This window comes from Hoplias malabaricus, chromosome 7 (genome assembly GCF_029633855.1).
Source record: "Hoplias malabaricus isolate fHopMal1 chromosome 7, fHopMal1.hap1, whole genome shotgun sequence".
NCBI classification, from domain to species: domain Eukaryota; kingdom Metazoa; phylum Chordata; class Actinopteri; order Characiformes; family Erythrinidae; genus Hoplias; species Hoplias malabaricus.
The window spans coordinates 34295043-34308798 of NC_089806.1; the positions used below are offsets into that span (position 1 = coordinate 34295043).

Consider the following 13756-nt stretch of genomic DNA (forward strand, 5'->3'; position numbering starts at 1 on the left):
TTTACTTTGCCCTATTGTCTGGTAAATAAAGGTTCAAGTGAATTAACAAGTTGCAGATTTCAGATTTTATATTAATTTAGCAAAGTCCCAACTCTGAAAATGCCATTTCTAGACAAAGTTATACATTCATTCATTCATTATCTGTAAGCGCTTATCCAGTTCAGGGTCGCAGTGGGTCCAGAGCCTACCTGGAATCATTGGGCGCAAGGCGGGAATACATCCTGCAGAGGACGCCAGTCTTTCACAAGGCAACACACACTCACACATTAACTCACACACTCACACCTACGGACCTACCATTGTGTGTTTTTTTTTTTTTACAGTCGGAGGAAACCCACGCAGACACAGGGAGAACACCAAAGTTATACACGTAGACTTAATTATGTGGTTACTTACGGCCCTTGTCTCGTACAGCACCAACTTCTGCACTCCGCTGATAACTGATGCAGTCAAAGGCATGGTGGTGATGTAGAATCACTAGTCCCAAAATTCACTGCTGAAAGAATATATTTTTATTGAAACATGGTAATAGAAAGCTTATTAACTTTTTAATCCATTATTGTGATACCTGAAAACTGCAAAAGTTAAAATGTTTTCCATAACGGAAGATAAAATGGGACATATATTTATTTAGGATTAAATCTGTTAGTGCTGACAAAAATTCTGAATGTATTCTGAAAGTTTGTGGATCATGATATGAAACACCATATGAAGTTATAAGAGTAGAACAAGGATTCAATATTAAATCTCTGAGTGGTGAAATATGTGAAGATAGGGCAGCCACGATAAAAGAATCTCCCGTGATGCGATATTACTACCCCAAATTACTTTATTTATCCTGATTCTAGTGCTATACTCCTAACTGTCAGCTGGAACCATCTGGACCTGTTCCCTATGAAGCTGCTCCACATCTTGGTGCATTCTATGTATTTCCCCATTACACAGCAACCTTTCAGGCACAGATTTTTGCATATTTCTTCGTCTGAATTATTTAACATTCATTACACACAAACTGTAAAACAAGCCAATAATGGAAAACATCTATACATCGCTGTTATGACGCTTGGACGCTGTGTGCTCTGAATCAAAAAATGTAAATGTTCATCTAGACTCTACCTTGCAACAGAATTAAATCATGGTCTGTCAGGTTATGAGACTGTGCCACTTTTGTAACAGCACCATTTAATGTTAAAACACGCATAAATCACCACCAAATTCGCTGTGCATATGCAAAATGTGTGCAAAATGTGGCAGTTAAGACCCTGTATTGCTGTAAAACGTGAAAAGGACTGGTAAAATTACAAAGTGGTTACTGTTTGAATTTAATTTAAACAGGACAAAACATTCAATCTCAGACCAAAACATTCATTCATCCATTGTCAGTAACCGCTCATCCAGTTCAGGGTCATGGTCGGTCCAGAGCCTACCCAGAATCACTGGGCACAAGGCAGGAACACACCCCAGAGGGGGGGTGCCAGTCCTTCACCAGGCGACACACACTCACACATTCACTCACAACTACGGACACTTTTGAGTCGCCAATCCACCTACCAACATGTGAGGCACTACTGTGTTGCCTCAGACAAAAACAAATTCTTTATATTCAGCCATGCCTACCCCCCTTCCAGCAAGAAAACAAACCCAACACCAAGCCATGCCTCCTCCAGCCAGTCACTCTTGACCACAAGCACGGAACATTATTTAGGCATCAAGTCTCAAGGAGAAAAAATGTTAGTTCAGAGTCAGGTTGAATCAATCTTGGAAAAGCCAGTCCAGTGTTGCTTTGTGTTGTTTTCTGTTAAGAGACTTTTATAGGTGAATTTATTTTTGTTTTCTTCATTGAAGAATTATTTAGACAATTGTTTTCTCCTGATTTTCTAATGCATTCTGCCATACTACTACATGCACAATGCTGTGTTTGTTGTTACTGTCTTGCCTGTTGGGGAAGGCAAAATAAAATTAAGGCAGGTTCCATAGGGCAGGACCAATATGCATGCGCACTAGACCTGCTTTAAAAAAAAAAAAGAGGAACAGAAAATAGCACACCCAAAATATGTCAGACTTCATACTCTGCTTAGGACACCTTTACTTCTCTATGTCATTACATTGAAATCAGTCGTTTGCCACTATATATTTTTTTGTTTTAAATGTACGATATTGCACCTTTAAGCATATAACTTCACCTCTTGTAAGAATTCATTGATTTTTCTAATATTTTTAAGACGAGTTATGTTTTCAGGCATGTGTCTGAAAAATAAACTAAATTATATCCTGGTTTTTCAACAAGTAAAAATGACTGAATTCAGCTACTTTCACTGAGCACTCACAACTTAAACTATTTCCAAGAAAGCAAGAGCCAAATGGGCCCCTTGGAACACCTGCAAACGGCCTTAAGACTAAAATGCTTAATGCCAAGCTCGGGTTAAGGAGTCAATATTAGACAGGAGAGTGTAGCGCAGTTTAACTCTGTTTTTAAATGCTATAGAGCACTGAAAACATCCAACACATGATCATTCACATACATCCTCTTCTTTAGCAGGCTGGTATGAGACCTGAACTGCTGCTGGGCTTCAAAAGTGTAGGAACATATAGAAAGTCTTAAATGGTTTGCTGAAATATATGCGTTGACACCATATACATTTTAACGTTATATAACGTTATATCTTATATAGACTTCTGTGTTGACAACATCAGGAGAGCCCTGCTGTCTGCATTGTTTACAAAATAACTGGGCTCTAAAATAGTTTCAGCTTTTACTGGTATGAAATATAGTGTCTAATCGAAAAAAGCAGCAGTGGGTATTATGTCAGACTTACGAACAACGTGTTTATCATTTCATTTTGCTCCAAAAGCAGAGAAAACCCTGGATCCTGAAGCCGAGTGGCGCTGCTTCCCATCAGGTGACAAGAGCTTCAGCTGATACGGCGGCTTCTTGGAGTCAAAAAGTATTGAAAAAAGCGAAAGCGCTTGGAGACAGAGAGACCTCGTCTCCAAACAGTCATAAAGTAAAAACATTTTAATGTGTTTTTTAGAATGTTAAATTTGAAATAATCTTACATATTCAGAATACAGAATTAAAAACTTTTTTCCCTAAAACACCCAAGCATATTTCCCATATATTTACTTGTAGATCTTATGTATTTTTGCAAAACGAAGCCAAATTGTTTTCTGTATAACCTGCGAAGGGTTTCAAAAATAATATAATAAAATAATAAAAAATAATATTTAATAAAAGCAAGGAAGCCATTTTTATTTACATATTTTTTTAACACAACAGCAGCATAGATGAATGACTAAAAGGCCATTTTGTGTATTCAAGTAGTGTGCTGATAGCCCTCCATCATTATAATGCCATGAAGTTATGTTAATATTATGAAATATTTGATCTACATCTGTGGAAAGTTGAAAAAGAAACTCCCAAAACAGTCTTTCACAATTCAGTTCTATTCAATTAAATTTTATTTACAGTGCACAATTTACAGCTGATATTTTTACCAAGTATTGTACAATCTTTAAGAAATGTTTGTGTGCAGAAACTTTCAAAAGTTAAAAAAATCACTTAAGCATCTTTACCCATTTAAACATATTAATAAATACGGTTCTTTATGGAACAAAAAGTGGTTCTTCTATGGCATTGCTCAAAGAACCTTTTGTAGCACTTTTGTAGTGTGTGTATTAGTTCATTCAAGAAGTGCGTTAGCCTCAAGGTATTGTTATAAGAGCCCCACAAGGGGTTGCTAACATCTTTATATCTGAAAGAACTCTGATGACAACAACAAAGATGAGTCTGGAATATATGCAACCATGTCAAGAAGGCGGAGCTGGACTATCAACACCACCCACATCCAAACCAAAACTGTCAATCATGCAGTTCATTCACAAAGCATTGGGTAGCGCTTTATCAAAGTGTAGAATCATAATGCATATTATGGGGGGCATGGTGGCACAACAGGTTGTGTTGCTGTCAAACAGCTCCAGAGTCTTGGTTTTCAGTCCATGAGAAGTTTGATGTGTTCTCCCTTTGTCTGTATGGGTTTCCTCCAGGTGCTCTATGTTTCTCACCACAGTACAAAAACACGTTAGTTGGATTTGTGAATCAAAAATGTCCATGGGTGTGAGGATTTGAGTGTATGTGTGAGTTTAAGTGTTTGAAATTAAAACCATGACTTTTTCAATTCGTAAATGTTAGAATGAACTCCCCAACAACGATGTTACACTTCTGCTTCAACATTGCTTTCCTTTGCTGAAAGGTGCAGATATATGCATTTAAATCATCAAAAGAAACCTAACTGTTTAAAAAAAGTGTTATGAATGTTATAAGGAATAGAGCAGCTAAAAATCAAATGAAATCCACAGTTTATATTTTATAAAAAATTTAAATCAAATCATTATAAGAAAACTCTACTGCAGCGCTAAAGATCACATTTCCTAATACACACTGTATAAGGGTCAGGTGTTTTTACTTTAAAACCTGGAGTGTGGTAATCCAGTTAGTCCTATTATGAATTTATTCTCTAAATATTCCTGTAGATATTCCTGTACATATGCTGTACATTTTCACATATTTATGTATTTAAGTGTTCACATGCCTCATCCCATACCTAAGAGGTGAACTGCAAGTTTAAGTTTGATTTTGAGGTTTGCCATTGCGCAAAGCATTCTACCAAATAAATGGCTTCTAAAAAAAGATTAAATCTTCTTTTTAGTCACAACAATTTACAACTATTTTTATTCTTTCATTTTAATTTAATAAATATTTTAATTTGAAATGTTTGCTAATCGAGTAAGTCAATATTCTACAGCGGCGTACCATTCATCTTACAACTATTGCAATTGTATTGGCAATAAACTTTAAAGAAAACACGTTTTCTGTAGCCACAATTCATTGCTTTATGAACAATCATCTCAGTCCATGTGCATTTTGGGAAATCTTATCTGAAGACGTTAGCCTACCCGAAATCAATGGGCGCAAAGCAGGAACACAAACTGGAGAGGGTGCCAGTGCCCTGCAGGGTGACACACACTCAAACACTCAAACCTACGGACACTTTTGAGTCGCCAATCCACCTACCAGTATGTCCCTACGGACAGGGAAAAATGTATGACTGACAGGATTGTGCATAGGAAATTTTGTTTCCACATTTTATTCAGATTTAATACCATAACAGTACATATTAAACAGTAACAGTGAAAAATCAGGATGGTTGTTGTCCAAAAAAGATCTATTATTTTCCCCATCTTTCTGCAATCAGTTCATTTTTATTGCACAAAGTTCGTGTTTTGAAGGGTTCAGTGTGATTCCAACCACTGGAGTGAGGTCTAGCTGTTCCTCAGTCACTCCTGGTGGAGGAGTGAAATGGAAGTCTTGCAGGAGGGAAGTGAAGAAGAGGAACAGCTCCATTCTGGCCAGACTTTCTCCTAGACATGCTCTACGTCCTGCAAGCAGAGATACATCTTAGCTTTAACCTCATCGTTTTAATAAAATTTAAGAACATTTGACAAAAGTTCTATTCAGTTCTTCATTTTCTACAGAAATAAACTCTCCCATAAACTGTACTGATATTAAAAAGCAGTTTATAAACCAATCAAATGTTTCACTGTCCATTCTCTGAGTTTCACTGACCATACAGGAGCACTTTGTAATTTTATAATTACACACTATAGTCCATTTGCTGCTTTGAGAACAGGTATGATTTGCGTGGTGGATCATTCTCAGCGCTGCAGTGACATTGACGTGGTGGTGATGAGGTGTTAATATACGTTGTGCTGGAACACGTGGATCAGACACAGCAGTGCTGCTGGAGTTTTTAAACACTCTGTCCACTCACTGTTCACTCTGTCAGACACACCTACCTCATTGTTCCATCTTGTAGACGCAAAGTCAGAAACTGTAGCTCATCTGTTGCTGTACAGTTTGTGTTGGTCTTTATCTAGTGCTTCATCAGTGGACACAGGACACTGTCAGCTGGATATTTTTGGTTGGCAGTGGACTGAGGGCTTTAAAACATCCAGCAAGGGGCTCATGGGGAATACAGCCCATTGTGTATGAACGTCCATCCATCCATCCATCCATTATCTGTAACCGCTTATCCAATTTAGGGTCGCGGGGTTCCAGAGCCTACCTGGAATCATTGGGCGCAAGGCAGGAATACACCCTGGAGGGGGCGCCAGTCCTTCACAGGGCAACACAGACACACACACATTCACTCACACACTCACACCTACGGACACTTTCGAGTCGCCAATCCACCTGCAACGTGTGTTTTTGGACTGTGGGAGAAAACCGGAGCACCCGGAGGAAACCCACGCGGACACGGGGAGAACACACCAACTCTTCACAGACAGTCACCCGGAGCGGGAATCGAACCCACAACCTCCAGGCCCCTGGAGCTGTGTGACTGCGACACTACCTGCTGCGCCACCGTGCCGCCTGTATGAACGTCCAATGATTTTAAATAGAAATGGTGCAGAAATCACATATTATTTTCTTATTCAAATTATGTGACCCCTAAAAGCTGAATTTTAGTTGTTTATTTAATTTTTTGTATCCCACCTTAAAAGGCAGACTTAAAAAACTAAATACAAAAATAAATAAAAATGCATACAAACTATTGTTTATATTTTTTCATACAGTAATAATAAGGTTCACATAATGTATGGCAAGCAAGTGTATTTTTTAATTATAGTCTCTTCCTGTGTAATACCAAGGTACCACAGCTGAAATACTGTATCTCAAACGCAATATAAATCACCTGCAGAGAAAGGCAAGAAGGCATCTCTCTTAACAAATTGTCCCTTCTCATTAAGGAAGTGTGCTGGATTGAAGGTGTGTGGGCTCTCCCATTCATCCTCATCTTGCAGTACAGATGTCAATAAAGCATACACAGTTGTGCCCTAAAAAACAAGCAAGGGTTAAATTAGTGAAAATGAGAGAGGTACAGTTTCTTCTCAAATCTTTTGTGCAAATCTGTCTGATGGCCATATTACACACTCCAAGAGAACTGTTAATTTAGCTCTAATGCTAACATTCATCTTTTACATTTAAACTTTTAGCAGATACACTTGTATGGAATTACTTACAGTTATATTCATGTTATAGATTTAGGAAGAAGTGGTTATAAAGTTCATGCTTAAGAACCTTTATTGATGTAGTGTGCAAACCTGAGCCAGAAACAGCACTAAAACCTTCTATGTATGAATGATCCATGAATGATACATCTTCTATGTATGAATCCACTGAATGATCACTGGATTAGGAACATCTATATTGTTTCCACATTCATTGTCCACTTTATCAGCTCCACTCACCATACAGTGGCACTTTGTAGTTCTACAATTACAGACTGTAGTCCACATGTTTCTCTGCATATTTTCTTATCCCCATTTCACCCTGTTCTTCAGTGGTCAGGACCCCCACGGGACCAATACAGAGCAGGTATGGTTTGGTTGGTAGATAATTCTCAGCGGTACAGTGACACTGATGTAGTGGTGGTTTGTTATTGTGTGTTGCACTAGTTTATATGGATCAGACACAGCAGTGCTGTCCACATTTACTGTCCACTCTGTTAGCCACATCTATTCATTGGTCCATCTTGTAGATGTAACGTCAGAGAAAGTAGCTTATGTGTTGTTGCAGAGTTTGTGTTGGTCGCTATCTAGTCTTTCATAAGTGGACACAGGACACTACCTACAGAACAGTGTAGGCTGGTCTATTCTCAGTTCAACAGTGACACTGAGTGGTTTAAAAACTCTAGCAGCCCCGCTGTGTCTGATCCAATCTTTCCAGTACAACACACACAAAGTATGCAGAAAAACAGATGAACAGCAGCGAAGCTGATAAAATGTACAATGAGTGTAAATACAAGGTGGGTGTCCCTAACCCATTGATTGTACAGTGTATATGAAAATTTTTAAAATATTTTGCAGACAGTTTTATGTGTCTAAGGCTTATTAATTCATTCCAGTTAAAAGTTTTTAAACTCCTAAATAATTGAGAGGGAAGGCAGCCATGCATCATGGAGGTCACAAGGGACTTGTTGCATTTTCCTTCTATACACAGCCCACACACATTTTATTATGCAAATTCAAATCATTCCAGCCCTACAAAGAACTATAGTCCTTCATGGCATGTGAATAGCATCTTATGAAAAATTTAAATAATTTTCATAAATATCGTTTGCTACTGCTGCTATTGTTTCTAAGTTGAAATGACTGCTCCATTGAAGACGCCTTCAAAGTAAAATGTTTAGGCTATAAAATTGCCATTGGCATTATTACCTTTTTGATAAAGTAGCCGTTAAAGTGAACATCACAGCTGGTTTCATGAGGAAGACCCAAGGGTACTATGTTCGCCAGTCTCTGAATTTCATGGATGACTGCATCAGTGTAGGGTAAGTACTTTCTGTCCTCTGTCACTGGCTGGCGACCTCCAATGACCTTCTGAATTTCTTCTTGGACCCGATCTTCATGTGGAAACATGGATTTGCATTGAAGATTAGAAGACTGAACCTCCATACATATTAACATTTCAATAGAAACAATATGCAGTTGATAAATTACAATACTATGCCCTCACCCTGTATATGAGGGTATTTGGCCATTAGCAGGAGCCCCCAGCGCAGTGTGGTTCCAGTGGTGTCAGTGCCGGCCACAAAGAGATTTGCCACTGTAACAAACAGATTCTTCTCATGGAAGCGAGAGTCCTTTTTTCCTGATTGCTAACAAAAAATATCATTAATTTAGAGTTAACAAAATTAATTAGAGCGCTCAAATATTGCCGGAAAGTACAGTAATGCCTACATTTCAGAAGCAATTTTAGCTTATCCATTTCCTTCTGGTTTGTACTGTTTTGCTTAGTTTTTATAAAGTTAACATTGTAATTAAACACAAGTTTTTGGATTATGGTCCATAACAAATGCTAAATTGTTAAACCACTAAATGACTTACACCCTATTGTTACTTTTCTCAAACACGTACACACACACGTCTGAGTGTGTGATGCTTAATATTTGTGGCCAGACTGCAATATTTCCCTAAGAATTGTCTTTAATTTGTGTTCTTAAACCACAGAATTGTTTGCAGCCCTGTTCTTTTAATGATGAATCACAATGTTTTTTTTAAATTGAAAGTGCCTGCCCATTGTTCCTAATTAGCATAAGTGTACACACACTAATCCCCTTAAAAAAACATGGCAAAGCTACAAACTGCTAACATTATTAGACCTGTTTAAAGCAGTGAACAGCAAACAAGATGTAATATTTAGTAGTGTCTGTGTTATGTGATATAAAATTAGAGTATGCATGAGATGCATTATCAGAAGAATGGCAAAAACTGATATAAATATTTAAAATATCAAATTAAAAGTCAGATACAAAAACATGGTTTAATATGTAGTCTAATGCATTTCAGAGGAGTAAGAGCTATTTGATTTATTTATTTATTGAGAGGCACTGGTATTAATCTGGTATTAAATCGCTTATAATCTATTTTAAGCAAATGACTTTAAGCAAATATCCAGCTCTGTGAGAGGGAAAGGTTATCTACCTCATCACTCTGTTTGCGGATGAGAAATGAGTCGACAATTCCTCTGGGTTCGTCTGGATTTAAAGTCTTCTTCAGAGCTTCCACTAGCTCACGTATCTGCTTATTATTTTTCTCACCATTCGATACGAGTTTGCGCCTGTCGCTTAGGAATCGGCCTATCCAAGGAAATAGGCTGAAGATCTTGAAAAACAGAAAATACAGACAAGCAGAAAATACAGACAAAGCCTCATATTAGTTTCACTGGCACATCTGATTTTTCAAATTTTATTTTATTTTATATATATATATATATATATATATACATATATAAGAATCTAGCTGTTTCTTAGGCACTGAAAGAACCACAATTTGCTCCAAAAGGTAAGTACCTAACATGGGGGACCTTTATTCATTCGTTCATTCATTCATTCATTATCTGTAAGCGCTTATCCAGTTCAGGTTTGCGGTGGGTCCAGAGCCTACCTGGAATGATTGGGCGCAAGGCGGGAATACACCCTGGAGGGGGCGCCAGTCCTTCACAGGGCAACACAGACACACACACACACATTCACTCACTCACTCACACCTACGGACACTTTGGAGTCGCCAATCCACCTACCAACGTGTGTTTTTGGACTGTGGGAGGAAACCGGAGCACCCGGAGGAAACCCACGCGGACACGGGGAGACCACACCACACTCCTCACAGACAGTCACCCGGAGCGGGACTTGAACCCACAACCTCCAAGGCCCCTGGAGCTGTGTGACTGCGACACTACCTGCTGCGCCGGGACCTTTATTTCATTTATAAAATATTTACTAATATTTACAAAGACCAAAAAAAGACTAAATCTGTAAAATATTTTATCAACATTTTTTAAAAAAACTTTTCTTAAAATATTATAAATAAAATACAATATTTTGATCTCATAAATCCCAAAAATTAATCAGTGACCATAAGTTATTTCTAATATTTTTTACAAATATTTGACCTTCGAGTTTCATTCATTCATTCATTCATTTTGTGTAACAGTTATATCCTGTTCAGAGTCACAGTGAGACCGAAGCCCATCCTGAATCATTATTTTTGAACTATGGGAGGAAACTATTGGAGGACAGACAGACAGAAGGTGAACACTCCAAGCCACAACCTCAGAACCCTGTGTGTCTGTGGCATTGACTCTACCTGTTGCGGCACCATCCAGCTTTTTTTACTTTTAATATATTTTGCAATGTGTTAAATTGAGTATCCTACGCATTAAAATGTACAGAGATGTGTTCCGGCTATAGAATAATAACAAGAAAGCAACTTTGTCCATGGATGTTCCTACCTTTACATTTCAGGTTGTTTTATTATTAGCAGTTTTATCCTTAAATTAATAATGTAAGTAATGTAACTTACACATAGTTAATGTAAGTAATGTAACTTACACGGAGAGCAGCAGATCCACCAATTCTGACGTTTTCATTTGCTCTATCAACCATTTGTTTGAACTCAGGATCACTGTATTTAAACCTGCTTCCATAGACAATGGATGAGATGATGTTGGACACAGCGCAGTTCACTGGCTGAGCTGTATCAAATGGTTTCCCTAGAGGGAGGGAGTGGGGGAGTGAGAAAGAGAGAGTGAGAGACAAAAAATTATCACCTCTCCATATTAAACTTTGTTACACACATTTCTTTCTGTTTCATAAAAACAACAAAAACAAAAGCCATACCGTACCATTCAAAAGTTTGGACACTCATTCAATAATTTTTCTTTGTTTTTTAAGATTTTGTACACTGAAGACATCAAAACTACAAAGGAACATCCTCCTCATCGTCTTCTTCTTCTGTGCTCTATCTATTTCAGGGTCGCTTTGGCAAAAGGCTGAGCAAAAAGACCCAAGCATTTATCTCTTTCCCTCCACTGCTTCCATCAGTTCTTCCTGAGCGAATGCCTGTGGATTCTCTATGAACAGCTGATAGAATCTGATTGGGTCAGAGATGCTTGGGCTTCTTTGCTTGCCACTGTGATCCTGAAATGGATTAAGCTTAAAAGAAGAAGAAGATGATGTGGAATTAGATAATTCCATCTGTGTTTCTTCATAGTTTTGATGTCTTCAATGTAGAAAATAATACATTAAATTAAATGGCGTGTCCATATTTTTGACTGGTACTGTACATTTACATTTACTGTTTCATTCGTTTTAGTGTTTAATTCACATATTCTACAAAATAAAGCACTTTCAGCCAAATGTTCATTTATGAAAAATGTAGTAAAGGTAGTAAAGGTCATATACCTCCAAATCCCTCAATTACTTCTTTAAGGTATTGAATTTCTTCAATGATTTTCTCCTCACTCTTTCTCTTCCCCATTCCAAAGTCTCGAAGGTTGCTGATGGCAAAGCGTCTCATCTCCTTCCAATTTTCCCCATTAGAAAATAGTATACCTAAATAAAAAATGTGGAAGTTCATACTGATGAATGACAATTGTTTGTAGAAGAGCCTTATAATCAGTGTCCTCTATTTTAAGTTTCACTCGTGATCCCATTGTGTCATATAATGAGGAGAATAATAGACTTTTATTCTCTGTTAGGCATATGAGGATTGTTGTCATAGGATGCAGTGGAAAACTTATAACATGTCAGCGTCCAATGCATATCTCTGCTATTGTGCCAAATCTGTGTGAATTATTCATACATAGATCATAGAGATCATAGACAAGCTTCAGTAATTGTGCTCTTTCACTCAAGTATTGTTTCAGAGAGTAAGATGCTAAATAAATGCTGTTGTATTATTCAGTCATTCATTGTCTGTAACCGCTTATCCAGTTCAGGGTCGCAGTGGGTCTGAAACCTACCCGGAATCACTACCTGCTGCACCACTGTACTGCCCCCTGTTGCGTTAGCGCACAGTAATTTTAGTTTTATTATCTATGAAGTGCACTATGTAGGGATTATGGTGCTTTTAGGAGCACAGGCCAAGCGCCTCTCTACTGACTGACACAGCTGAATGGAAAAGGGCTTGGTTTGGAAATGTGATGCAGATAAACGTGTCTGGGTTCCATACTTTACTTTAAACATCTAAATAAGACCTAAAGGTGTTGGGAAAAAAAATTATTAATCTATTTAAACATCACAGCTTTTTTTTTTTTTTGAGATTTGTGTTTATGAGTCATGAGTAAGTCAACTGTTATACACAGTGATGTCATCTGCAACCCATAGATAATCGGTAGATTATTAAAAAAAAATATGATAATAGATAAAAAAAATATGTATTCATAATTTAAGAAGCAGTTGTTCATTTCCTCCAACTATGCTTTACAATATGAAACTTTAGTGGCCTGAGAGTTCAGTGATTCTATACTGTACCTATTTTAAACATGGCCAACCATCTGGAAACCCCAGTCTGTGGAGCATAAACTGGTCAATTCAAAGACTACAGAGGAATAATTCTTCATCTTAATTAATTAATCATAGATTTATAGAGGTGCGTATATATATTATATACTATTACCGTGTTCTCTAATGTTTTGGAATGTCGGTGGGATCTCTCTATCTCCAAACTCTTCAGCGTAGTTGATAAGCGCTTGTTTGACTGTTTTGTATCCTGCTAAGACCACAACCTTCTTGTGGCCAAAGCACACTGTGAACACGGGTCCGTACTTCTTGGCAAGCTGTAACAGCACAAAAGACTCTTCAAAATATACCATTATATCCTTTAAACCTGTTTTGTCCCATATATTGTTTGATTGTCTTACCTTACAAAGAGACTCATGGGGTTTTTTCAGATCTATCTGGAACAGGTTTCCCAGGAACCCCAGTGGTTTGGGTCCTGGAGGTTCTTTAACATCTTCCTTCAAGCTCAAGTCAAAAGAATAGAAATAAACAACCATCAGCAGCACCACAACACCAAGTAATAGACTTGTGCTGGTAGCTTGTAGAAGAAGCCCTTCCACTAAAGACATTATTGTGCCTCTGTCTAACACTAGTAATGTCAGTCTAAGGTTTCTCAACAACAAGCACTTGTCGTTTTTAAACCTATGTGACAAGGCCAATATGTCATAAAGTTGGAGGACCTCCTGTTCAGAGGCACAGGCAATGAACACCAAGTATGGTTAAACCCTATTATCCAGAAGAGGCCCTCCTATTTGCAAACAATTAAACCAAATGATGTGTTGCGCAAACAAGGTACACACACTGGTCCAAAGAAGAAATAACCTACTCAGACATTGAACAGATTGATTGATTCA

At 37.8% G+C, this 13756-nt stretch overlaps 2 protein-coding genes across 4 annotated transcripts in view; both read right to left on the reverse strand.

Moving 5' to 3' along the window:
* fig4a (FIG4 phosphoinositide 5-phosphatase a) overlaps positions 1-2926 on the reverse strand; it is a 66408-nt gene extending 63482 nt beyond the window's left edge. The window contains exons 1-2 of one of the 2 annotated variants that reach the window (XM_066676652.1): positions 2817-2926; positions 397-496 (exon numbers count right to left, since the gene is read on the reverse strand). In XM_066676652.1, coding sequence (XP_066532749.1) covers positions 397-459 — 63 coding nt within the window. In that variant the 5' untranslated portion in view covers positions 460-496; positions 2817-2926. The remainder of the gene's footprint in view (positions 1-396; positions 497-2816) is intronic. The other variant, XM_066676653.1, reaches the window with a different exon arrangement.
* A 2322-nt stretch (positions 2927-5248) lies between these two features.
* On the reverse strand, positions 5249-13471 carry LOC136701479 (cytochrome P450 2K4-like). 2 transcript variants are annotated; one of them, XM_066676040.1, is made up of 9 exons: positions 13265-13471; positions 13021-13180; positions 11805-11954; positions 10953-11113; positions 9544-9723; positions 8576-8717; positions 8278-8462; positions 6753-6894; positions 5249-5436 (listed from the first exon to the last, which is right to left on the reverse strand). In XM_066676040.1, the coding sequence occupies exons 1-9, from the start codon at positions 13469-13471 to the stop codon at positions 5249-5251; spliced, it is 1515 nt and encodes a 504-aa protein (XP_066532137.1). The 2 variants fall into 2 exon arrangements, with proteins under 2 accessions (XP_066532137.1, XP_066532136.1); XM_066676039.1 differs by having other exon boundaries at positions 13015-13180.
* Positions 13472-13756: the final 285 nt, after the last annotated feature.